Source organism: Gymnogyps californianus, chromosome 2 (assembly GCF_018139145.2).
Source record: "Gymnogyps californianus isolate 813 chromosome 2, ASM1813914v2, whole genome shotgun sequence".
NCBI lineage: Eukaryota > Metazoa > Chordata > Aves > Accipitriformes > Cathartidae > Gymnogyps > Gymnogyps californianus.
Genome location: NC_059472.1, coordinates 121,830,273 through 121,856,323, shown reverse-complemented (window position 1 = coordinate 121,856,323; position 26,051 = coordinate 121,830,273). Strand labels below are relative to the sequence as shown.

At 38.6% G+C, this 26,051-nt stretch overlaps 1 protein-coding gene across 2 annotated transcripts; it reads right to left on the bottom strand.

The window, feature by feature from the left end:
* Positions 1–181: 181 nt before the first annotated feature.
* Positions 182–21,596, bottom strand: TCAIM (T cell activation inhibitor, mitochondrial). 2 transcript variants are annotated; one of them, XM_050891235.1, is made up of 11 exons: positions 21,533–21,596; positions 19,102–19,174; positions 15,667–15,802; positions 14,982–15,135; positions 13,513–13,759; positions 11,770–11,892; positions 9,003–9,100; positions 7,290–7,381; positions 4,821–5,053; positions 4,136–4,267; positions 182–787 (listed from the first exon to the last, which is right to left on the bottom strand). In XM_050891235.1, the coding sequence occupies exons 2-11, from the start codon at positions 19,128–19,130 to the stop codon at positions 562–564; spliced, it is 1,470 nt and encodes a 489-aa protein (XP_050747192.1). In that variant the 5' UTR covers positions 19,131–19,174; positions 21,533–21,596; the 3' UTR covers positions 182–561. The 2 variants fall into 2 exon arrangements, with proteins under 2 accessions (XP_050747192.1, XP_050747193.1); XM_050891236.1 differs by lacking the exon at positions 11,770–11,892.
* Positions 21,597–26,051: the final 4,455 nt, after the last annotated feature.

The following is a 26,051-nucleotide window of genomic DNA, read 5'->3' as shown; positions in this document are numbered from 1 at the left end:
ACTCTACTGTAGAGACCAAGTTAATGTACTGCTTTCTTCTGCAAAGTAGAAATACTGATGTTTTTTCCTTTTTTTTTTAGTTCAGTAAAAGGTAGCAGTATGAAATGCCAATATTGCCACCAGATAACTTATGTACTCAACTTCTGCACTCAGTGAATCCCTTAAGATGACATGTAATGTCTGGTTTGAGTTGTACACTCTGTTTAAGACGACCTATCTGGCAATAGCCATGAATATTAAAAACACAGATGCACATTTTTGCAGACTAGCAATTTAATGTATTTTCATAATTCACTACAAAAATGCGGTTTCACGACTGATACCATACACTGGGACTCCTACAGTAGTCTGGAGAATGTACAGATGTCTTTCCCAGAACTGGCAATACTGCGCATTGTGCAAATTGTCTAGGACTCCAATCCTTTTTGAGCAGCAGTTAAAAGAAAATGTGGGTTGAATACCGATATCAAAATACAGATTTAAATAATTTACTCTTAAAAACATTCATATTTATAGCCTCTTACAGAAAATAAACAATTCATCTGATTATCAGATATGTCCTCAGTTTTTCCAGTTCCAAGGTATACACAGGTCTCCATCTTGCAGCACAGAGTAGAAATGCGAAATGCAAAGGTGCATGCCTTGTAGGTATGGCAACGATTCTTCTAGCAGTCGTTTACAACAATCTATCATCTGTGCACTGGAAACACTGGGTTCTTTATACAGCCGATCCAAAGAAAATTTTTCAGTGGAAGTATCGATTAGCTCTTTTTCTGTAATCATCATCCTACCAAATGAAGACAACATACAGTGACAAAATTAGAACTTAATCTCTTAAAAAAGCCCTTGAAATAAGTATATTTGTAGGTTATATGCATGTAAACAAAGGTGTCACTTCATGTACAGCTATGGTGCAGCTGAGATTTTTGTGCAGGTTGATACCCATGTCTACCTCAGAGGCTAGACTGAACATGCTTCCATGACTATGGGGAACAGCATGCCTACACAGAATCACATTTGAAAGCCTGCACCACGACATTTTTTTGCTCACAAGGTAATGGGGAAAAAATACCAAAATAAAAATCCTATGAGGCTCCATTTTTAATGTAAGGGATGGAAGTACTTAAATAACCTTGAAAGTGTAAGCTTAAGAATAAAATCATGTTAGTAACTACTCTGTCTTAACTAAGACCAGTACTCTGTGTGCCATCAAAAACAATGGATGACAGGTACGGTCACCTGATGCATATTAAGTGCGTTAATAACTTACTAATTGCAGGAAGTATACGGAATATTGAATTCATAGCTTGCAGATGATTTTTTCCATTCACCTCAGACAAAGAGTGGTAAGACACCACATGGCAAACTCAAGCTACTCAGAAGTAAAGTTAACATGCAGAATTAATTAAGAGTCACTGGAACTGTGGATCATCTGATGCAGACACAGTTCAGGTTCAGCAAGCCTTACTAGCTCAGGCACTGTGTCACATTAACATAGCTATACTTCTTCCAGAGCCAGCTTGGTTATAGAAACAGCACCACTGCTGCCCTACAACACAGACCCTGTGCTAAACAGGGGAGGAGCTACAAAGCAGCAGCACATCTGCAGAGCCACTGGGATGTGAATCTGCCCAAGCTAAGCACAGACACACCTATTGAGACTATCTGACTCATGTAAAAACACTACGGTAGGGGCTCAACACCACTCTTCCCAGAGCTCAGTATGGGATCTCCATGTACTTGCATGGCACTACACTCTGCTGGGGCACTCAGATCGCTCTACAAGAGTCCAGCCCAGCTCTGGCAGGCAGGGCTGAACTGAGCCAGTGAGTTAACCTGGAGCAAGCCTGCCCTCTCTACCAACTGTACCTGCGCCACCCTCCTGATTACGTAAGCTTTCCTGTTCTGTGAAACCTTTGGCTCCCTTGAAGGCTATGAAGTCAGCTGCACATAATGAGAACTGCAGGTTTATTTTTAGTCACTTCCACAAGGAGGTTTACACCTCCATCACAATACAAAACTGGTACTTTACAAAAGCAAGGGAAGGAGTAGATTCATACTAATCCTGCATTACTAGAAGACTGACATTATCCACACAGATAAGACAATTTTCTAGAGCAGCAGCGTTTGAACTCCCCAGTGCATCAGGTCATACAGAATTCCAGCTATGCTATGCTATTTACTGCATGTAAAACATTCATCTGCACGTGCAAAGTAAATCCAGTGCATCTCAAAATATTTTGCTTTATCTCAGGGCCCCTTTAACAACCACACAAGGCTAAAGAAAATCAGAAGTACAGAATGGGGTCGGTTCAAGGAAGCATTAAGTGGAAAAGGAGTTTTCAGCTTCAATAAAAAGACAACTAAGGGGAAACATGACATATCCACACAAAAAAAGTAAACATGAGAAATACAGAATGACTGTTTTGCATTTCCTACAGCACAAGAACAAGAGAATAACAGATGAAATCATCAGGCCGCAGGTCTATAAAACAAAGAACATCTCTTCCCTCCTTCATATACACATGCTATATGTAATTCAACTGTGCAATTTGCTGCCACGGGATATTTTGGAGCCACAAAGTGTAAATCAGCTCAAAAAATAATTAGACAATTAAGAGGGGAAAAAAAGATCTATTGAATGCTCTTAACATGAGATAATGTTTCCAGCTTCAAGTATTTTCTCGAGTGCAGTCAGTCAGAAACTGGGAAGGAGCGCAGAGTAAAAAAAACCCACCGTATTTTTTGCCCCATTCATAGAGCCTGTCCATAAGCTAATGGATGATGGGGACAGACCTTCGATATGACCCAGTATAGTTGTTCTTTACTATTTTATACAAACCAGTAATCATCCAACACACAACAGAAGAACTGAGATATTTAGCTTGGCTCTTACATTCTTACGACACAGCTGCTTATACTCTGAGGGGAGCCCCACATTTTTCCTGGATTAGTGTCTTTATAATGTGGGGTAGTGTGAGGTTTTTTGGAGAGTGAGTTACCCAGATACAAATGCATACCTTTGCTACAACATCCCTCCCAACCTCTACAGACAATACTTTCCCAGCTGTCACATATGGACAGCTACATAGAGAGCTATTCAGCAGTTGTAACTTATATGGCAAAAATAATCTAACTTCAAAGCTGGACTAGGGTTATGGAAAAACTTCAACAAACCTTCATGTTTTACCGAAGTCCATCTCCAAAATCTATCTTCCCAAGTAATCAGGTCTTAACAGAGCTAAATCCATAAAGCCTTCAGAAAAACTCATGCCTAAAATAACCTTCACAAAAAACCCCTGGATCTATACTCATGACAGTGTCATATTTCAACAATTCATTAAAAGCTTTCCAAAGCAGAAAAATAAACTTGCAGTAACAACCTCTAAAAGGACAGTAACACCTAGTTACCTATCACAGTATTTTATTCAAAATAAACCCAGTATCTCCACGTCATGCTCTTAATCCTCAAAGACATATACAACATACAAGGCCAAGAAGAAAATTTACAGTTGACGGATATTACAAGTCATGGACTTAATATTAAGTATGGTACTATGACTCACTATTGTCATCTCTCGCATCTCACTCGCATCTGTGAAAGAGTACCAAGGAGGTATTTCTCTCATCATTCTATCCCAATTTTTTTTAGGTGCTAACTAATCTTTTCCTCACCTAACTGACAAACAACTAGAAATAATTCTCTAGTTGGCCTCAGTTACTTTTAGTTTAGATTTTACTGTTTTCTTGTCACAATGTAAGCAACATTAACAGAAGTTTGTTGCTTTTCTTATTCAATAAAATGGTCTTTTCCTTAAAAAACCCCTGCCTCTCCTTTGGGGAAGTAATTGTAAAAAAATTATGTAATTTTGTCTTCTAAGCAAAGATCTCTTATTTCTGAATAAAGTACAACTGTTTCTACAAGGTGAAGGATGGGTATTTTCTAACAACGGTGTTCACGGAACACTGAAATTTTTAACTTAGTAAAGCTGATGGGTAAAGTTCTATTTTATAAACAGTTTTTTTCCACCAAAAGAGCAGGAATACATTCTTCAAAGTTCTTCTGCTACATATAAAACATATGACATGCAAAGATCTTCATGAGCTAAATGTACTGAGTCACATGAATACTTACGCCTCCTTTCTTTTCAGATTCTCTCTTGCTTCCTGTGCTTTGGCAAAAATAAACCATTGAAGGGTTGCTGGATCACAGACTGTTGGGATCGTAAAGTGTCCAAATTCATGCAAGCTTGGTGCATATCTGTCACTAATGAAACATGATGGAAGTAAAAAACAAGGTGGTTTTTTTTTTAATGCAAGTATTTACATGAATTACTTTCAGAATTAATTCTGAAGATGAAAGAATATCAATTAATCACAATCAGAATAATTGGTAAAAAATTAATCGTTTGGTTCATGAGAATACAGAAGCATCATACATAAAGGTTTTTTAAAATTACATTTCAAAAGCAACTCTGTCAACAATACTCAAAAAATATAAACAGCGGCACCATCATACACAGCTGAGTGTTGACCTGACAGCACAAAACCTGATTTAACCCAGCACAACACTGTAAGATAAAGACAGAACTTTGACTCTAACTTGAAAGAAATAAGCAAGATTTTCTTCAATCTGATTCGTTCTTAACCCATAAAAAGGCAATTAAAACTTCTAGAAACAAAGACTTTGACATAATGAAAATCCAAGATATTAGTTTTCTTCTTAGTGAGTGCAATAATCAGTGTAACAACAACAACCAAAAAAAAAAAAAAAAGAGTGAAAGCTCTAAAAGGCAGAAACCTTTCCTGCAAATACCTACCTTTCCAGAATCATTTGCAAGCCTCGCAGACTGCGAGGATGAAAAGGTAGTCTACTGTCACGTAATTTATTATAAAAAGAGTCCAGAGTCTCGTAGTACTCTTCTAGAGTCAACAGGGGTTGCAGTTCTTCAATATATATTACTTGTATGCCTCCCAGAAGTTGGCTTATCCGATCTTCCAAGAACAGCAGCCTTTTTTGAAGTTTATAATAATTTGGCAATCTCTCAAAAATCTGTGCACACACACAAACAAACATTTCCTGTGTTACAAAGCATAAAACTTAATTTTAAGAAATGAAAAAAATAACAAGAAACTAAAAAGAAGAGACACTTAACAATGCAAACATGGAACCCAAGGGGAAAAAAGTAATCAAAGAATACCAAAAAATCAAAAATATCAAGTATATACATTTTGGGGCAAGATATAATGGAATAAGCTCATAAGTATTTTCAGTATTTATATTATAAAGGCACCAAAAAGCCGTAACAAGATTGATGGATGTCCTCTTTCTCTATATATACAGAAATTAATAGTCCCAGATTAAAAAAATATAATCTGAGGCCTACATAAAATGTTTATCACCACAGTTATAGTGGTAGAGCTATTCCACATACAGTCAAAAGTGTTTTTGCCAGCCTAATTTATACCAATTCTCAAAAAAGAGAAGTCTCTGTTGCTGGAACTAGTTCTCCATGGGTTTGGATGATAACCTAGCTTGTCTTGAGTCTGAAAGGAGAGGAGAAAGGAGGAAGGTACCAGATCTCTAATTTACAAAACCTACACCAGAAAAGGTTAAGAAGTGATCAGGCTTGTGACTTGAGACATCGAAGGTATGATAGGGAGAAGGCTGGAACAGGGCAACAAGTGAAAGAGGAAAGTCTGTAGCAATAGTCACTACTTACCATCTACACAGTTATTACTAGAACACAGTTTTCCATAAAAAAAAAAAATACTGCTGCTGGAGCAAGGAAGTGATTTCAGAATAATCTCTTTAGAAATCCAAGACAGTAGTAGAATCAGAGCAGCTTTTGGCACAATAAAATCCATTGGTTCAGCATTTCCATTTGTTATGGAGAAAAACTGCAAAAATCCTCTAAATATCGTGCCTCTGACCAAGCACTCTACAGACTGACTGAGACACTATTCTACTGCATCCTTTTTCTATTAATTAGTAACAAAAGTACTAGCACTTAGGACTGCTTTCTGAAATGGGTTAGAATTGGACAAAAAATTCTGCTCTCTAAAAACCAAGTAGCTAACCAAGCTCAAAGACTTTCAGTGACTTTTTCTGTGTATCACTTAACATGATCTTCAGTGCATTTTAAAATAAAAAGCCCCTGATTTCAGGTTCAAATACATACCTCTCCTCTGTCTTCCAAGGCAAATACCATCAGCACAACCAACTCTACATATTGTCCCATCTGCACAATACTTTGTGCAGATATATGACCCCTTCAGAAAACCCCTTGGCGAAAGTTAGAAAGAGGAAGCATTTCTCTTTTCAAGGAAGAGAGTGGGGTTTTTAGTATTAATCAGAAGAACACTTTTATTCCAATGACTATCAACACTCAAAAATCTCAGAGTAGAAAGTTTTGCATTAAATTCTAGTTTCTCAGTTTAAGTTCTTTGTAAATCATTCACATTAACAAACCCTGGTTGGTATTCTCCCTCAGTGAAACGTATGTAGGCAAAAATTCAACCAACCACCAGAGAAAAATTTTGATTCAGTGCTAAGTTTTCATATTATTAATTGATTTCAATATAAGATATTCTTATATTCCCAACTATGAAATTCCACTTATTATCTCCTCTATAAAGAAATATTTTTTGATAGAACTGTCAATAACATTTCAGTAACCAAGACTCAAGAAAATTTCCTTAAGTGACATGCTCATATTGCTACATATTTTGTGGTTCTTTGCATATAATACTTTATCACTTAGGATGCCAGAAAGCTTGTCAACTCTGAACTTACACAAGCAGAATTTGCATAGTCACTAAATATAAATTTCTGCAACATCCACATTATCTGCCTAAAAGAACAAAGTGGAGTGACAGGGTTGGTTAGCAGCCATTGACTGAAATAAGTCCCATTTTTACAAAAAATCTGAATAAAATTCCTAAATTCTTCATGGGAATGAGCTCTTTACGGATAATGAAATATTCTGCCAGTGCTCATTGCATAGACTGGAACACTGGATAACAAATTAGTTTTCTTTGTATCTACTCAGGGGTAGGACTGATTTGTTAGTGAAAGCAGCAGTAAAGATCTGACAAAGATTGTTGTTAGTAACAGTACATCACAGGATTAAATTTAGAATGCAACATACACAGTTATGCTAAACATAGTGGCTATGTGTTTGCTTTAAATTACTCATCAGTTATCTGCACCAAGTAATATTTTGGTTATAGTTTAAAAAAGGATGTTGTAACAAGAGGCATTATCATTTACTTTGAAATCTTCTTACTTTGGTCCAGTGATGGTGAACATCCATGGTCCCCAGCATTATGTGGCCAGCTGCACTCATACCTGAACGGTCTGTAAATACCACTGTGTGTCCTAAAGATTGAACAAAGCTCTTTACTAATTTGGGTTATTGCAATTATTCCCACAATTATTTAGGGCTTAACTATGCTAGTAACATGTCACAAGCAACGCACTTCTGCAGCACAAACACACATGAGCAGGTGCTTTCATTATTCTCAAAATTGGAAAGAGTGATTCTTGAAAACTCCAGTTCAAGAATTTTTTTCATACAAACCTTACCTAGCATTTGCCTTCTCCCGTTTAAACTTCATAGATTTTTAGTTAACTGGACTGTTTTCTTACAATGGATACTTTTAAAATAAGAGAAAATCTCAGCGGACAGGTTATTCAAAGAATCTGTACAAACCATGTATACAGTAGGAAATATATACTTTAAGCATATAGCATATATCAGTAAGGTAAAGGTTGGCCAAAGAACTATTAGCACAGCCATTCAACACTACTTCCACAGAACTCTCTGCAACATGCAAGCTGTGAGAAACACATTAGGTTTTTGCTCTTTTTTTAAAGAGAGAATAGAGACAACATCAAAGGATAATACTAGATTTACTTTTGGTGGGACAAATCAGTTTTGAGTCTGAGTATGGTTTTTTTAAGCAAAGTAGAAAGATCCTCAAGAATTCTTTAGTGTAAAAGCACAGGCAACTACTTATCAAAATAAGCTTCCATAAAAGTCTTCAGTGTGGTGTATTAATCTGCAAGACAAGGCTTGAATAGAAGCTCTTGCTCTCAGAAATCAGTTTTCCAAAATCCTTAAGAAAGAGCAGCACTCACTTTAAGGCATCTAGTCCATCCTTGTACCCCAAGGCAAGATCAACTGTACCTGTATAATTACTGAAGATCTTCAAAGATGGAGACTACAACAGGTTCACAAGACAGACTTCTCTAGCACTTTACAACCTTAGCATGCTTAGGTAAAGAAACTAATTTGAAACCTAATATAATTTAAAACTACTACTTATTGTCCTACCCACTCTGTCTTTTGAGAAAGGATTAGGTGAACCCTCAAATGAAAGCCACTCAAAACTGAGTATCTGCAGACAGGCATAAAAAGTGGAGTTACAATTAGAGCAAACAGCTACTGCCACAGGTCAAACAGCTGTACGACAAGAATGGTAGGTCAGGTTTACAGAATATTTTAGTTTTTCCTGAGAAAATACAGACTTTAATATAGGTATTTTATGGAATATGTATGATAAGAGAAGACAATATGATTTTAAAGGTATTCTAGTAAAACCTCCTTATATCGGCTCTTTAGAGAGCTACTCACATTTCTGTCTTGAATCTACCATGGGTAACAATCTATTGCTACCTCCACCCTTTCAGAGATTCAGTCTGGATTTTTTACTTTCATTGTTAGTACTAAGTCTAGTGCCTTCAACTCAGGCAGTTTGCATTTATTAAGAAGTAAAACGGAAGCTGAGTGTAGCGAATACAGTATAAGGAAATGTCACTTTAAAAAATACCCAGTAGCTTAAAACGTAAGTTCTCACCAGCTTTTCAGTAAGCCTGGCAGGTTTGTTTTTACAAAAGCAATTCATGAAAAGAACTAGAGCTCCCTTGTCACAGAAGACTCATGCTCATCTTTGAATCAATACTATATTAGGGTATATGAAACAAGCAACAGAAATACCTTTCACATTCTTTAATACTTCAGGTCTTTGTTGGACTAAGCGACCTAGACTGTGTAGTTGGCTACAGCGGTGAGCAATACCCCAGCTTCTCTGCCACCTAAATAAAAATATAATTGAAAGCATTTCATTCTCAACATTATTTAAAAAAAAAAAAAAATCACAAAGTTGAGATGCAGCTGAAAGCCTTCTAACACAAACAACTCAAACAAAATAGCACTCCAACAGTAATAAAACCAAAGGCCTACTGAAAAGCTGTTCGTGTCATATGTTATTTGAACAGATAAAAGCCTAAATAACATTTCACAGTCTTTCTTAAAGTGAGCGCCAAAAAAAAGAATAAAACCAGATATAGGAAAAATGAATACAAAACCTGGTAGACAGAACAGAACTTGCAAATCTCTTCCCTGGTAAGAAGGGGGTTAGTCAGTAAATAGCAACAGACAACCCAGTATTTGGTTCAGTCAAGTGGCACACAGTTTCGGTTTGTACACTGTGTAACGTTTGTCTAGAGGAGCAAATACTGTATATTTTTTTTTTCCTTTCAGTTTCTAGCCCAAAACATTGCTATGATTCCAGTGGTAAGTTGCTATATATATATATTCATATTTTACAGTTGAATAATTTTTGTTAAACCATAAAGGAGCCAGGTGTTACATTGGTGACTTTAATATACATAGTTTTGACATCTCTTCCATCACAGACAGATCAGACAAATTCCTAACTAAATTTCAAAAAGCATTTAAATTGTAAAGTTGTCCCAGTGTATTGAAAAATTACATGCTTTTACAAACTTCTATCTGATATAAAACTGTCTCAAAATGGGAAACTACCATTCCCTTATTGTACTGAGTCTGTCTGGGGTGGAGTTAATTTTCTTCATAGCACCCCTGTCTTTTGTATTTTTTACTAAACCAGTGTCGATAACACACCATTGTTTTGGCTATCGTGCAGTGCTGGCACAGTGTCCAGGTTTTTGCTTTTTCTTCCCACTCTGCCCCGCTCCATCATTGAGTAGGCTGGGGTGGGCAAGAAGCTGGGAGGGGACTAAGTCAGGACAGGTGACTCCAAGTGACCAAAGGGATATTCCAGACCATATGATCTCATGCTCAGCAATAAACTCTCAGGGAAAGGAGGAAGAAGGGGGGACCCTCGTGGTTATAGCGTTTGTCTTCCCAAGCATCACATGGGCTGAGGCCCTGCTTTCCAGAAGGGGCTGAGCACCTGCCCGCCGATGGGGAGTAGTGAATGAATTCCTCCTTTTGCTTTGCTTGAATACACCGCTTTGCTTCACCTATTAAACTCCTACCTTGATCCATGAGTTTTCTTGCTTTTGCTCTTCCTATTCTCTTCGTCCCATCCCGCTGGGGGTGTATGAGTGAGCGGCTGTGTGGGTGCTTAGCTGCTGGCTGGGGTCAACCCACCTGATCTCATTTAGGGAAACCTAACTGGCAAAAATCCACGCTTTGGGATGCAGAGAATGGCACTATGCTACAGCACTTACGAGGCAATTCAATCTATCATAATGCAAGCCATTCTAATAACTATTTACTGTAACCTAGCAGTATCACTTTGCTTTCAGTAGCACCAGACAGGAATGTAAAGCAGTGGCTTATAGATCCTACTTTCTCTTCAGCTGTCCTAAACTTATACATGGAATAAAGCCAATGACCCCGTTATTTTTCCAAACCTCTGTGAACACTAGCATTAGGCGGCAGGATCACAAGTAATAGTTTCCTATTAAGATACTTGTCAGATTTCTGACACTCGCATTCTTTTCTGAATTACGACAACATAACTTTTGGAAGGTTAATAACTCCTCATGGAACACAATAGTTTTAGTGTATTTTAAAAGCACAAAATATAAAAAAAATTAAATACAAGCCACAAATAAAACCAAACCTACGCATTTAATACTGAAGACTGTTACAAAAACTTAAAAACCCCCACCACAGCACAGTTGCTCAGGATTAGAAATTTTGTTCAAAAAAATTGGCTTCAGCTTAAAGAAAGCCAGGGTCTTTTACAGGGTGAAAGGAACAAAAGCATGATTTCAGAAGCTCTAACTCTCTCTTTCCTGGTTAAAAGAAGAACTTAACAGACTGGCCCTTGAAATAATCCCCCAAAGTTTATTTTTCTATTGTTGAATACCCTCACTGCCATTTTCCCATCCTGAATATCCCACTTCAGAACATGCTCATTCGAAGGCACAACTTTAAAAAAAGGATCAAAAATTATTTTCTGGAAAATATTCTGAAGAATCTAGATCACCAACTGTACTCAGCCCTTTCAAGCAAACAAATATCCTCCGCCTCCTCTGAAGTGTGGGAAAGAAGACACTAGAAAGGACAACATTTTTATTAAGCCTTCACAGGATGTCAATATGTACCATGTGCAAAGTTGCATTTCACTGCCAATCTAGTTACCTTTGTAGATATTCACTTGAATTCAAGAGCAGCAATTTTATCCAGCAAAACACCCAAACTAATGCATACGCACAGGTCCTATTTCAAGTGCTTATGCGTTTGCCTCAACTGGAGCCTACGTTATTATTTACAAATGCTAGGTCTTTTTGAGCAGATTGTAACACGAAATTTTTGTCCCTATAGAATTCTTCTAGAAAAATATTATTCAGTGCAATAACACTTCTACATATATGAAATATAGCTGTTTTGCTGGAATAAGCCTTTAAAGCTCATGGCATAGTATTACACAACACTTCCCTGCTTTGACTGTCTTAATGCAAGTCCACCTGATCTAATTTATTACCTGATATCTGAGAGCTGGAGTTGACAAGAGAGTTCAAATTTTAAACGTTCTAGTTCTTTTCTAAGTGGCAAACTCTTTTTCAGCTTTTTTACTGCACTTGCTTCATTATCATCTAGCCAGGATCTGAAAGAGGAGGAAAAAAACCCAACAGTAGAGGCATGCTGTATTCTCTCTCATGCAAACAGTACAACTAACTGAATTCTTACTGTTAACATTAACATTTTATTTCAAGTTACCAGGTAAAGAGATTTTTTTTTAAAAGTAGAGGACAGAAAATGAAATTGCTAAATGCTTCACCTTAAGATATCTACAAAGGAAAACCTGGCACTTAATGTCTTTGGGGGGGCTAGGGAACCAAACTGAACCAAAAAACACTGACAGTGTTACAACTGTAAGACTTAGAGGCCTGAAAGGTGTAGAGCAGCAGATTAGTGTGGTTTAGGGGGGCAACTTCAGAAGTTAGTCCTTTAATGAAAGAAGTTTCCACACATCTGCCTTTAAAAAAAAAACAAACTACCAACCAAAGTGATCATAGTAGACTATCAAATAAGGGAGGTGGTACTAAAGGGCTAAGTTAGGTAACTCTTACAGAGCTGGGATGAACACAGATTAAGCAGGTCAAAGTTTTACAGTTGTCAATAATCACAACCAGGCAAACATGACTTATGGAGTACATCTGAAACTTTCAATAAATAGATCATTCTACTTCTAGGAAAAAGCTACTCTCAGAGATTTAGCCTTTGTTCATAGCATAAACTTATTTTCATACTCTTGTTTTTACAAACAAATACTTCCATTCTCATACTGTATTCTAAGCGAAAAAATTCACTTGGAAGCAAAGAGAGGCCCAATGCCAAATGGCTAGGTATTAAAACCAGACTGTTAATATGTAACTGTTCGTGGCATTTCTTGTAAATGTGTAAAAATATTCTCTAATATGTTAAATCTCAGTTAAGTGTTTTACAGTAGCACATATTATATAGTAGTTTTATTTGTGAGGTGCTAGGCAGGATGAGGGGTATTCTTTGCTCTGAAGATACTATCACCACAGTTCTGCATTTATTTCAAATGGCACTTAAGTCTCATTGTTACAAAAAGTTTTTCAAGGCAGTATTTTTCACCCTTCCCCAAAATGAGCACATACAGATTTCATGAACAACCAACTTCTAATACACAACACACTGCTTTTAATTCAAGTTCAGTATTTATAATTGACTCAATTTAAATATTAGGGTTGGTATGTTGAACAACAAATCAGAAGCACAACACTAAGATACCTGGCAAATTAAAACATTCTAACCTTAGTTTTCATGTATTATCTCTCACCCCACCCCCAACAGAATGCGATAACGAAATACTAACAATAAAGTTAATAGCCGTATAGTTTTGTCTTACAGAAGTCCTGTAAGAGGTAAGGAGCTATTTGGAGCAAGTGGAACCTCTGCCTCCTTCTGAATCGCCACCAATATTCCACAAAACTGAAAAACCAAACCAACCAAAACTAGACTGACCAAATATGAGTGCTGGGCAAAGACACAAGAATGCCTCAGCTTAGCTGGCACCACAGTTATCCCAGGAGCTCATGTGAACTCTCTTTAATTATAAAAAGCATGACAGAATTACATGTTGGACAATAAAGTTTTGTATTGTTCAGAATGTTTACTGATTGCCTTTAAAAAACTCAGCATTAGAATAAGACCGATGTAGGTGACAAAATATCAGTTAAATAAAAGCCTTACATACATTAAAGTTGTTTCCACTCTCTGGGCTTGTTCTAGTTCCTCCTCAGGATCCTTGAATCCAGTAAATGAATAATAAGTCTTATCCCATTTGATAGGTCTGTTCACCGTGCTTTTTGCTTCCTTGTGGGGCTGAGAGTTCACATTCAAACTTTGAACATGCTCCGTAGATAAACTGCAGGAGTTGAGAATATCTAATACCGTGCTCAGGAGATCCCTAGTATGTAATGTAAAACTGACTGCTCGAAACCCTACAAAATACAAGTCCCACAAAATTAGTATTATTTAATTAAAATTATTTAAAACGCATTCACATTTTTCTCATCTTACAAGAACACAAACAAGGCATACATAGTTGGAAATTATTATGATATTGTTATTTCAATACTCACTGCAAAATTCACATGCAGTTTAACCTTTAAAACTGTTATGTGTCCCAAAACATAAACAGAGTTGTTTTAACTATCTGAATCGTTGGACAAATTGGAAACCTAGCTGCAGATGCAGCATAACCCAAAAAAGGATGCTTTTGCTTTAGCAGTTGCAGTTTTGTCCAACAGCTCTACACAATTCACGTTATTACTGATCATCACGTTGGATATAATTTACTGTAGAAACGCAGTACTACAACAGGTCTTCACAGGCTACAAACAGAAGCTTCAGAACAAAATGTTACACTTGCACACTTAAAACTAAGTCCCATCACTTAGCTATTGGGCCTAACTGCCCTGTTAGAAAGCAAGCAAGTATTAGACTCAAGAGCAGAACACAGCTGCCAGTTCAACTGCTATTTTAAGTAGACTGGACATAACACTACTATTTTCTCGAAAAACAGTATGATTTTGTTTTCTAGCACCAGGGTCCCTCACAATTTGCTCAAGTGTTTTGACAGGCAGGATACAGAACATAAAACTCATCTGTTAGATAAGGCATATTGGTACATCAGAGACAAATACGTAGAATAAAATTAATCAAAACCAATATTCCAAACTTGGCAATATTTTCTGTAGTCTCAAAACTAAGAGACAATGTGGTAAATTGATTCATTCAATACCTCAAAATTCAGGTATTACACAACTTCTGCTTACAGAGTAAGTTCCTACTGATCCTACAAGCACCCTGACATTGTATACTACACATTACCTGCAATGAAAACAAGGGCCCAACTATTGTTCCAGTTAAACATGACAATGGTATTAAAAGGAGAGAAATCATCATTTACATCAACCTATGTTTTTTACTTCCTCATACTGTAACTTGACCTCAACTTCGTAATTTCTCATTCTTTCAATGCTTTTTAAAGCTTAAGATGTTTAATTACTTGGGATGGTCCTAGCTGTCTGATGTAATACCTATTTTCATGGTTTGACAGCATTTTGTTCAGTCGAAAAGTCATTATGGCTGCACAAGGTTAAGTAATGGTCTGAAAGAATTTAAACACAGGAAGATACATTCTGCACAATATAAAAGCACCTGAAGCGCTGAAGGATTCTTGAACATTAGAAGAGTTTGGTTCTCTTTCTCTTACATAAAAAGTAAGCTGAGTTGGCTTAAAGGAGCGAAATCCTGGTTTCTGCAGATTCTCCAAGTAGCCATTTAACCTCTTCAGAGAGTTTTCATTTACTTCCTGTTTAAAAAAACCACAAACATTACAGATGGTGAATTTGGCCATTTTTCATCTAAACCTTTTTAACCTTACATGCAGAATTAGTTTTTACAAACTGCCAGCTGCTCTTAACAAGTAGTGATGTAGTTCATATTCTCAGCATGAATGAATAATTATCTTGCATGAATAAACTGTATGATGTACATACTTGTACATTCCAAAACACCACTTTTAAGGCTTTCAAACGTAAAGAAATCCATTGATTCAAATATAATGCACAGCATTTCAAAGTGATAAAGCAAGTAATATGTATTATAAATTAGTCTGGAAGGATTCAGTATTTTCTTTCTAACAATTAAACAGAAAATATGACTAATAAATAATGGCTGTTTAAGGGACCTATCCTTGTTAAAAATAAAGAAAGTGCATCTCTGGTAACAACCGTATTCAATTCTAATACTACTTTTGTTTCTCTGACAGCAGGAAAACTAGAAAATTTCCATCCTTGATACATGACTCATTTACAAAGAAAGCACACTAAAAAATTTTTACCCTCTCTTTGGGATGCTGGCCAAAGAAATCTGGATGCACAGCAAAATAGAAAGGTCTGAGAGCATTGATGGCATCAGCTCCTGACAAAGTTCTTGACTGAAGAATGCTTTGTAGCAATATCTTCTCCAGACATAGCCTAATAAAGTAATAAAATGTTTATGTACAATGCAACCAATCAAGTGACAAACTGATATAAATTACATTAGAATGTGACAGAATGGAGTAAACATTCACAGTTGCAAGTATAATCACTTAAAACTGGTATTAGAAGTCCGAGTTCTGGATTTTTCCCCTTGGGACTCAGAAAGCTGTATTTATACAGAGCAAATCCAACAGGTTCGAGAGATGGTGGATGCTAATGGCTGATTAAAGACACGTAAATAAATACAATAACTTTTCCCTCTCCCTTCTCAAAGCAGGCTCAAATAAACATTCCCCAGTCAAGTAGTTCGAATGATGAAGACTGGCTTTAGTGGTATTTTTTGTAGCTACTGCTGAAGCTGCTCTTAAAAGCCAACCCTTACATACTTTTGAACCTCCAAGTTAAAAAGCCAAACCCAGTATTTTTCAAGCAATGTAAAAAGAATATTAATTTTTACCCAGGAATAATAATCACAACTCGATCAAAAGAAGTTCTGCATTAGTTTGAGGTCCACATATTTGTGTCCATTTAAAAAAAAAATTAATCTACTTTCCCAAACATACTCTTTTATGGAAGACATCAAGTAAAAAGACAGTACTTTTTGGCCCTTTGATCTTCACTGAAATAGAAGAAAACAAGGACTAAAAGAAATTTCAGTGGTAGGAAAAGAAGATTGTTTCACCTAAGACCAGAAGGAAAAATTAAGTTGAAGAAGTTCTAGGAAGTTCAGAAAGTACAAAAGACTGAATGCCTCCAATTATGCATAAATTAACAACAGCAATTCTGCAACGAGCACACTTGTGTAACAGAAGACTGAAATGGAAGGAAAACCAAGTTCTGAATTAAAGACCACCAAAACTTCCTGCCATAGCTCAAAGCTGATATTCAAGTTAGCAAACTAATTATCAAGAGACAGTATATATAAAAGCAGCAAGAAAATGTGAACTGGTAAATATTTAATAGATTTCTCCTTCAGCTGATTTCACAGGCTAACAAATTCAATGGGCCAACCATTTTCTCTGTGATTAACATTCATTTTAGTTTGCAACTCAGAAGGGTAGGGATTCTGCTCTGTTAAGCAATACAATGCTGTTTCACTCCTCACAGTATTATTCAAACTGCAAGCCCCAAATAGGAAAATACATGGCAGCTGGAGGCAAAGCTGCTTCCAATTCACATAAAACAGATAACTTCATTAATAATAGTAAGCAAGACTGTTTTACAAAGAGCTATTTGTTCAGCAACCTAGACCAAATAACCGTCCTGGACACAGAAACATGTGAGACTATTTCCTGACTGCTTTCATTAATTAAAAAAATAATAATTAAAAAAAAAATCAAAAAAATCCCCAAATTTGTGCTCAGACAATATGCAGTATTTTTCATTTTGGCAAATGGCAGACTAAATGACAACACTTGAGTTGTCAAGCAGATGCAATGACCCTTACTTTACCTTTCTTCTGTCAACCTTTCCAGCTCTTCAATTAGAAACATGAAAGCAGTTAAAGCTAATGTTTTCTGCCTAAGAGGTGGGCAAATATTTAATTAGTAGGTCTTAAGTCAGCTTGCTGAAAACAGGAGAAGTTTTCGTAGAAAAGTGGGGTGGAAGACCTGTAATGTAAGATGACTGATGAAATTTCAAACCGTTATGACTAAAAACAATTTTCATGTCCGTGGATTACATGGAAGATTAAAAAAAAAAAAGATAAAATGTATTACCGGCAAACACTTCTACCTCCTTGCTGGCTGCATCCCAGAAAGACTCTAAGACTAGTCATCACTATAGCCCGTGATCCTACTCAAAATAGCAGGAGATGGTGAAGTACCACAGCAATATCATGTTTTTTATGGAGAGCAAAAGCTCTCAATGACAAGAACATGCCAGAGTTGCTCAGTGATGCAGGAAAAAGCCCTCTACCCGACCTGGCAAGAAAGGGAGCAAAGCACACTGGATAAAAGTCCACTTGGTCATATGCTTTACCATTTTGGATCCGGAAACATCAAAATAATTGTCTTGCTGAGGAAAAAAAATAGCAGAAATTTTCTTTTTTTTTTTTTTTTTGTAGCAAGTGGACACAGAGCAGTAAAAAGGAAAAAAAATTCTTTCCAACAAAGGAAAAAAACCATCTAAATTAACCAGCTACCTATCAGATAGCAGTTTTGACTAACAGCCATGCAAGAAACCCATATCCTCCTAGACCCAGCTGCTAGGAGGAAGTAAGGAGCTCAGTTCTCTCTTCACCTTATTCGTACACCATTTCCCACATCCACTCTCAAGCTACACTGCATGCTGTTTCCAGTAGTTAGGAAAAAAAGTTCCAACCTATCTGGAAACTATTAATCATAAACTTCCATCTGGTATTCTAAAAGAAAAATGGCCAAGTATGGTTAACTTTAGTTCCCTTGTTTTGTATCTAAACAACACTGTCATGCTAGTAGGAAGGCTCAGGATTCCAGCCAAAAGTCTATTTTGAACTTGCTTAAAAGAGAAACGCTCAAAGGCCAAAATTAGTCTGCGTGACAGAAGGAAGAATTCATTCACTGAAGGTGAAAGACAGAACTCTGAGGCATCCTTGAAGTGAAGTGACAAAATAAATAAATTAAAATGAATTTAGAAAGACAAAATGCAAGAAAGATGCTTATGGCTTCACTCACAAGGAGCAAGGACTGTTCCAAGAGCTTCATTCAGATTTGAAGAGCAGAGAAAGGCTTCGTGTTAAAATCAAGGTCATAACCACTTCGAGGACAGCCGTCTCCACTTCATGAAAGATATGAAACACAATCTCCTCTAGAACACATTATGCAATAGTACTCTAGGACTGATTTAATTTATTGATTAAATAATTCCCTTCAGCCTTCTTTTTACTTTTTCTTCACATCTCTCTGAAGTTTAACTTTTTGGCTTATAGCTTTGGCATTGAAAAGCTTTGTTAAATTAAGCTCATTATTACAGATATATTCTCTCATTTTGAAACACTGAGCTTTAGTAACTCAATTATGCAGTAATATATTGGATATCACACTCAGATTTAGACTACCACTTTGTCATAATGAAGCTATTTTAAAACCCTTGTTTTGTTGAGAGCCTTTTTAATGTCTCACTCGAGGACAGGCATATGGCTTTTGGGGATTTTCAACTGTGGATGCTCTGTTGAAAGCTTCAAGCTGTAAAGATGAGAAAGCCAAAGAAATAAGCATTAAACAAAAATACCAAACCAGTTTTACATATATGCAATTCATAAGCAAACACTTAAACATATGCTAAAGGTAAATGAGGTCAGCAACATGCTATACCTTCTCACGGCTCTCAAGCAGCAAAACATTTCAGCAGCTCAATGGTCAAGCCAACTTTCAGCCATCCAACTCACTTAAAAAAAGAAAAAAAAAATCCTGTTTAGTAATGGACATGAGTATTTTCCTGTTACTTATCAGTGCATTCTCTAATTCCTAGGTGATAACTTTTAAAGTCACAATAGTAATATAAAATTGAGAAATCACACATAAAACCTAACGCTTTGTATAAGAATGTTTTCAGTTTCCTCTACTAACAGTGAGTCTTACAAATATTAAGAGTTGTTACCATATTTTGATTTAAAGATGAGTATTTAAAATATGTTCCAGTTCAGAAAAAAAACTAAAAAATTATTTATTGAAAATGTTTCCCGCTCTTCCTGATGTTCAGTTTTTGTCTTGAAGTATAGAAACAAAAAAAATAGAAGCTGTCTTTAAGCACTAAAACATACCAGCTTGTGGAATTCCATGTAAATTTTTACTCTGTGAAGTCCAAAACTTTCAAACAAATGATAATACTTTAAAATTTATATGCTAACCATTTTATGGGGGCACAATATAAAACCAAAGGGAAAGACACTGTCATACAACAATGCCTGGAAATCTTTATCAAAAGTTTGCTGGCATTCATAAAAATGCATTAGCAATTTTTATCAGTAACTTCTGCACTATGCAACTGTGATTGAGAGTTTTCCAACAGGAGATAAACCACTTAGTGTGTCAGAGTGCAAACATATACCTAATTATTAGGGATTATGAGGGAAGCTCCCTATTGGCAATGTTTTCATGCATTTTTTTTTTAAATATACTTTTCTTTGCACGTTTCAAAATAACATGTTCCCACTAAGTATGCCATTTTAAAGAACCTGGGATGAGCAGTTATCAGAGAAATACCATCCCTGTTCCAATACAGCATGATAGTTCCTATGACTATTTTGCAAAACACTTGAAGTTTTAGAAGTGCATCTTACCAATACAAATATACTTAACTAAGAACATAAATTGTTTACCAAATATTTTACTAGACGCGAATAGGGTGAGAAAAAAAAGACGCTGAGCTAAAGTATCTCCAAAATACTTCATAGTTTTTGTCTTCTGGTTTTCAACTAGGTGGGCAAGACAATAAGAATTTCATTTTTAGTGTCCCTAACAACAGTTCTAATCATAAACCAACTTAAATACATTAACAAGCTCTCTGGTAATAGAACAGGTTTCTCTCTCTGTAATTTTAGCTTCAGGGATTTGGACAGAGGATGGAAAAAAACAACAATCTCACTAATCTGTGGTGACACTTTATATAACCAGACAAAAGCATCATTGTTTCTTGTTTTAAATGCTCTATTAACTGCTTAGAAATTGTTACATTGCTTAGTTAAAAAATAAAATCTCCTGGTCTTGAGTAAGTTTCACCTGCACCCCACCTCAAAGACATGCTTGCTAACACAAAAAATATTAATTCTGTTGCAGTCATTTTGTAAAAGCCTTCGGAAACAGGACATTGCATGCTACTACCTCACTCAAACCGAGATTATCTATTTCAGGTGTTTACCTGCGCTTGACTCTTAAGGTCGTATGAAGAAAACAGAATGAAAATAAACAAGATAACAGTGTTCAGAAAATAAGCTTGATTATTGATTCACTCACTACTGGAAAGAAAATAAGCTATAGTGATGCAACCACTAATAGTTTTAACTATTTAAAACATAGCCCTGATAGAATTCACTTTAAAATTCACTAACGGTAAGGTCCTTCCTATAGCTACTTAAGGGCACAACTGTTAGTGATGTGTGTCACGGGCCTTGCCTTCCCTCCCCGCCCCGACCCCTGCCATTAAAAAGGCACCGAATAACGAGCAATCGCCCCTGCCTGCCTGACCGCAGCAGCTCTCGGGCACGTCGATGCTGACCGCCCCGGGCCGTACACTGCGCCCGGGCAGGTGCTTCGGGATTCAGCTACGGGAGAACGACGGCACCCCGGCGGCGGCGACGTGCGGTCGCATGAGCTGGCGCCTGCCACACCGCCTTCCCAAGGCACCCTACGGAGACTCCGCCACCGGAGGAGCCGAGCGAGGCGGCCCCGCCGCCCGGCCCCCGCCGGCCACCTGCCGGGCCCGCCCCGCCGCCGCCGCCAACGGCCGCCACGCCCGCACGGACCCGCCGCCGCAGCGCGCGCGCTCCGTCGCGGACAGGCTCCGCCAGGGCGGCGATGACGAACTGCCCCTCGCACGGACCCCGGCACCCACCCCGCCGGCGGGGGGGGAAGCGACAGAGCTCGGCCCGGTTTCAGCGCAGCTCCTCCCCGCCCGGGCTCAGCCTCGCACCGTCCTCCGACGGCCGAGCCGGCCCCCCGCGAACCGGGCGGCGGGGTCGCGCCTCCTTCCCTCCCCTCGGTGTTCCCCCTCAAGGAGGAGCCCGAGGCTCCCGGCCCCGCTTACCGCCACGGCCGGACAGCGCCCGCCAGGGCTCGGCCCCCATCGCCTGGGGCAGCCCCCCCCCCCCGCCGACGGCCCCGGAGGCGGCAGGCGAGGGGATTCCCGCCGGGGGAGGTGGGGACAGCGCGCGCCTGCGCTAGCAGCTCCTCCGCGAGCGGCCGCTCCGCCGCCGTCTCCCCGCGCCCCGCCCCCGGCGCTCACGTGGCGGCCGCGCGCCCTCCCCCGCGCAGGCGCAGTCGGCCGCCGTTAGCCGCGCGCAGGCCGTTTGTCAGGGCAGCCGAGGGCGCTTCCCCCCCCCCCTGCGCCCCGGGGGTGCTCTGGGTGGGGGGCGAAAATGGCGCCTTGGGCCGCGGTGGGGGCCCGCAGCCGTGCGGGCGCTTTCATAAACGTTACGCGTCGGGGACCGGAGGATTAGGTGACACAAACACGTAATCGCTATTGATGTCATGCTTTAGGCGTTGCTGCTGCCCTTGGTTGCAAAGGGCACCCCATCTCGTAAAGCTGAACGAAGGGTATTGGCAGCCGTTTCTCAAAGGCCTGTAACACAAGATGCAGAGAAGCAGTCCCATTTCACTTCGGTGACTACTGCTGCTCGGAGTAGACTACGTCCACTGTTGTTACTGGGGGACATGGAAGGGAAATCCCTGACGCAAGAAATCACGGCTCCTGCGCAAAGAGGATGGAAGGGGCTTATCCAAATACTTGCAACGCGTTGCATTTCCTTTGTTCTGCAGAAAGAAAACGCCAAATGGGCGAAGAACCAACCGTGAGCTCTGCAGTCGCAAGGGGAAAAGCAAGAGCTATTTTCCTGCAATTACTAATGCTCGATGTATATGTACATTTATACATCTATTCTTCTTCTAAGGTAGTTGGTGTCAAGAAGCCGCTGATGCAGAGACATGCAGCCTCACAGCAAAAATGTCTGTTGCTGACTGAGTTTCAGAACAAAGGGAGATTAACTGTTAGGGATTGGAGTTATTTGCATACAATCTATTGCATTTCCAGGCAGAGAAGGTTAAAAAGAGGACTGACAAGGTTTAGGAACTATCTGTAGTTCAGTGAAGCTTTAAATCAAGTTAACAGTCTCGCAACCCTTGGGGGATTTGCATAATTTCCATAATGTGCAGCATGTTTTTTGCTTCCCCATAGAAGCCATCAGTTATGTAAGCAAATGGGTTGCATAATTATGCAGATGGAAAAATAAATTTAATTGATTCAACAGAAGAGTGTGCTGTTCATTTCACCTGGGATTTCTTTTAACTCGGTGAGGAATAAAATAAATTGGGGGAGGTCATCAGCAGGTGACACTGCCAGATACCAGCTCCATTATTGCATGGGGTATGTATTTTCAAACATACCCAGAGCACCACTCCCCCAAGCACAGGAATGAATTCCTACTTTTTAGCTAAAGGTCTTAAAACTTACTGCTTATGAATATCACTGCAATATTCCACGGGAGTAGTACTGTGGCTTTATCTGGTCTCGTTATTCCCTGTCAGTTCCCAGGATACATCCCACTGGCTCAGCAAGAGCGGCACAGACATTTCCGAATGGAAAGCTTGTTTTACACCAGATAAAATTAACATCTGAAAAAGTTTGTAATTTGACTACCTCTTGTCCCCTAATAGAATGAGAATTTTAAGCATCACAATAAAGTTGCTACAAGCAGCAACTCAGCCATTTTCCCCTTGCTCCTTTGTTTCTGTTCTGGTCCTTGGTCTGCAGATGGTCAAAAAGCGGCATCAGTTTCTCCAGTCCCATCACACGCAATGGCACAGAAGCTCTGAGGCCAACAATGTCAGCATTAATTTTTGGTACTACTCATCATACTAGTCATTTTAGAAAAGAGTTATGCAGAAGGGGTTAAGACTGAAAAATGTAGAGTTGGGATTTGCCAAAAAAACCCACCAAATCCCCCGCAAAGATGCAAGACGCATCTGGAGAATGTGAAAGGACAAATATGTGAACTAGCAATTGCTCTTAATGTGGCCGTATTTTACTAAGCTGAGGAGTATGGCATTAAGATTTTGGTAATTAAAAGTTCGATTACTACACCAGGGACATTTAATTTTACTATTTCTCCTCTCCCTAACATCCATTAGAATTCTTCAGCGAATTGAGCACAGCCCACAGGCCTAGCTGTAGCCTCCACTCGAGTCTGTAGTTAAAACTGGAAGCTGGCCATGTCCACAGCTGGGAGTTTCAGCCCAATTTATTCATGAGCATTTGCTACATTATGTGCTATGGCGTGGTGAAAAACTGCATAGTCTGACTGATTTCACACATTCTTAACCTCCTCATGCAGCATATCATACTCTAGATTCTTGTAGCGCTTAAGAGATATTAAACTCTCCACGTCTACTTTGCCATTTGCCTATCCTCCAGCATACCTAAGAATATTAATTACAGGGATCTGAACGGAATTAAATAATTTAATGACAATACTGACTCACAGATATTTTGGATACTTCATATAAAGAATAAAAAACATTTATTAACATCTTAACAACTCCTCCAAAATCATCCCCCCAATTGCTCTTTATAAAACATCGTAGAACTATCAAGCTTCTATTTCCAGCTTCTCACCTCTGTCCCCGATGTGGGTTAAGAAACTCTCAAAACTATCAATGCTTTGAAATAAAATTGTGGCAAGTCTTCCAAACAACATTATTCTCTTTTAGTTACAAGAAACTGTCCATACCTAACAAAAGTAATCTTTCCAAAAGCATACCTTGTAATCAGTGAAAACTGAAGAAAGATTTTCAAAGGGAATTTCTCATGCATCTAACAACATACTGAAGGAGCACAGCGTCATCTAGACCTAGCTACTGAGCGCAGCACAGGAAAGTTTTTTTGCACGTTTTTCTGTCTCTGCAAACAGGTAAACATACATTTTATTTCCTATATGAAAAATTAAATATATCAAACGAGTTGCTTCATCTCAAACACAGAAGTTCTTTCAGCTACTAAGAAACAGTAACTTATACCTGGGGAAAAGCAAAAATATGGATATTGTCTACTAAGGGGCTGGCTCTGCAAAGCTGCATTGTCTCTGCTGTACTTAACTTTATTCTTTGGAACATTTTTTCATCTTTCCAGGCTTGTTTCCATTCCACATTGGAGTTTTGTCCTGTTTAGCACACGCAATTTCTGTCACCAAAGTGGTACTGAGAATGTTGCTCAAGAAACCTTTCTGGTGTTTCAATACACATCAAAATGACCAGATTTGTATGGTATTTCAAGTGGACCCAGACAGTACAAAAAAAGTGAAATACAGGACTTAACAGTAGAGTTGTTTAAATTGCCTACTGGTTTATCATGGTGACAGGGCGAAACACTGTATTGACCAAAAGACCAGATGCACCCGTTGTAACAAAACTTCTGAGCAATGATGTGGGGAGCTTGCTTTGCTTGTTAATATAAAACACGACTGAGATTCCATCCTATCAGCTGAAGATGATACTCAGGAGATGGAGCCAAAACATTGCACAGATTTTACACAGTTCCAAGTTAAGCTAGAAGGTCAATGATTAACCTCTGTCTGAAAAATAAAGCAACATGGAATTTTTTTCTGGGGATGATCTAAGTGAAAATTCAAGGTTGCTTATAATGGAAAAAATAACACTGTCTCTAGAACATCCCAAGCTTTGAAACCATACAGATTACTAAGAGAATTTTGTCCTTCTGCGTCTCTCAAACACAGCATTAGCCACATCTGGTACCGCTTACAGAAATGTGGGATTTAGCTGAGGTTCAGATAGCCTCTGTCTAATTCCAAAGGAGATTAAGCTACAAAGGATCTTACAAGAAGTAATTAGCAAAAATGACTTAGTTTCTCACTGCCAGTTTTAGTTTGTTGAAACTTTCCAAAATTGCTCTTGCCACTAATGCTGGAGTGGCTGGAAGAACATCAGTTTAGATCCCTCATCTGAAACCTGATCACTTCTTATCCAGTCCTTCAGCTACTGGGAAACAAAAGCAGCAGAATGCTACTGGATATGACCAGGTGGATAGCCTTACAAATGGCAAAGCCATCTTGGTGAATACCAAGTGGTGGAACCCAAAGTCTGTTTGAACTAGTGCCAACTCTTCTTCAAAAGAAATTCTGAGGTAAGGGCCTTTTAAAGAAAAGCTATCTGATTGTTAGTACTGAATCTACCATGTTTTAGAAGGAAAGCAGATGAGATCCCTACAGAAGAATGATACCCTGTGAAAACACAAGAGCCTCTGTCGTTGCATTTTTCTGTACAGGTGGCACAGGAAGAAGGCAGAGATCTTGGCCGTTGTGAGATTCAATCCTCTCTCTTCCAGTAGCAACTCCCAGACAGACTGGATGAGCAGTGGTATCAAAAAGGGTCAGGACCTGACCCTGAAGAGGGTCAGGAATCTAATAACTGTCGATCAATGACATCAGATTAATGGCATGAACCTCAAGACTAGAGTGGCAACCCCCCCAAACAAAAAAAACACTGACACCCCTCCAAAACTCTCCACAACCATCCAGCACTAAGATCATGATGGC

Coding starts and splice junctions, on each gene's coding strand:
- TCAIM (XM_050891235.1), bottom strand. CDS start 19,130: ATGTTTTGCTGCTTGAGAGCCGTGAGAAG. Junction 7,382..9,002: donor AGTATTAAAGAATGTGAAAG/GTATTTCTGTTG, acceptor TTCAATCTTTAG/GACACACAGTGGTATTTACA. Junction 5,054..7,289: donor TTCACCATCACTGGACCAAA/GTAAGAAGATTT, acceptor GTGTGTGCACAG/ATTTTTGAGAGATTGCCAAA.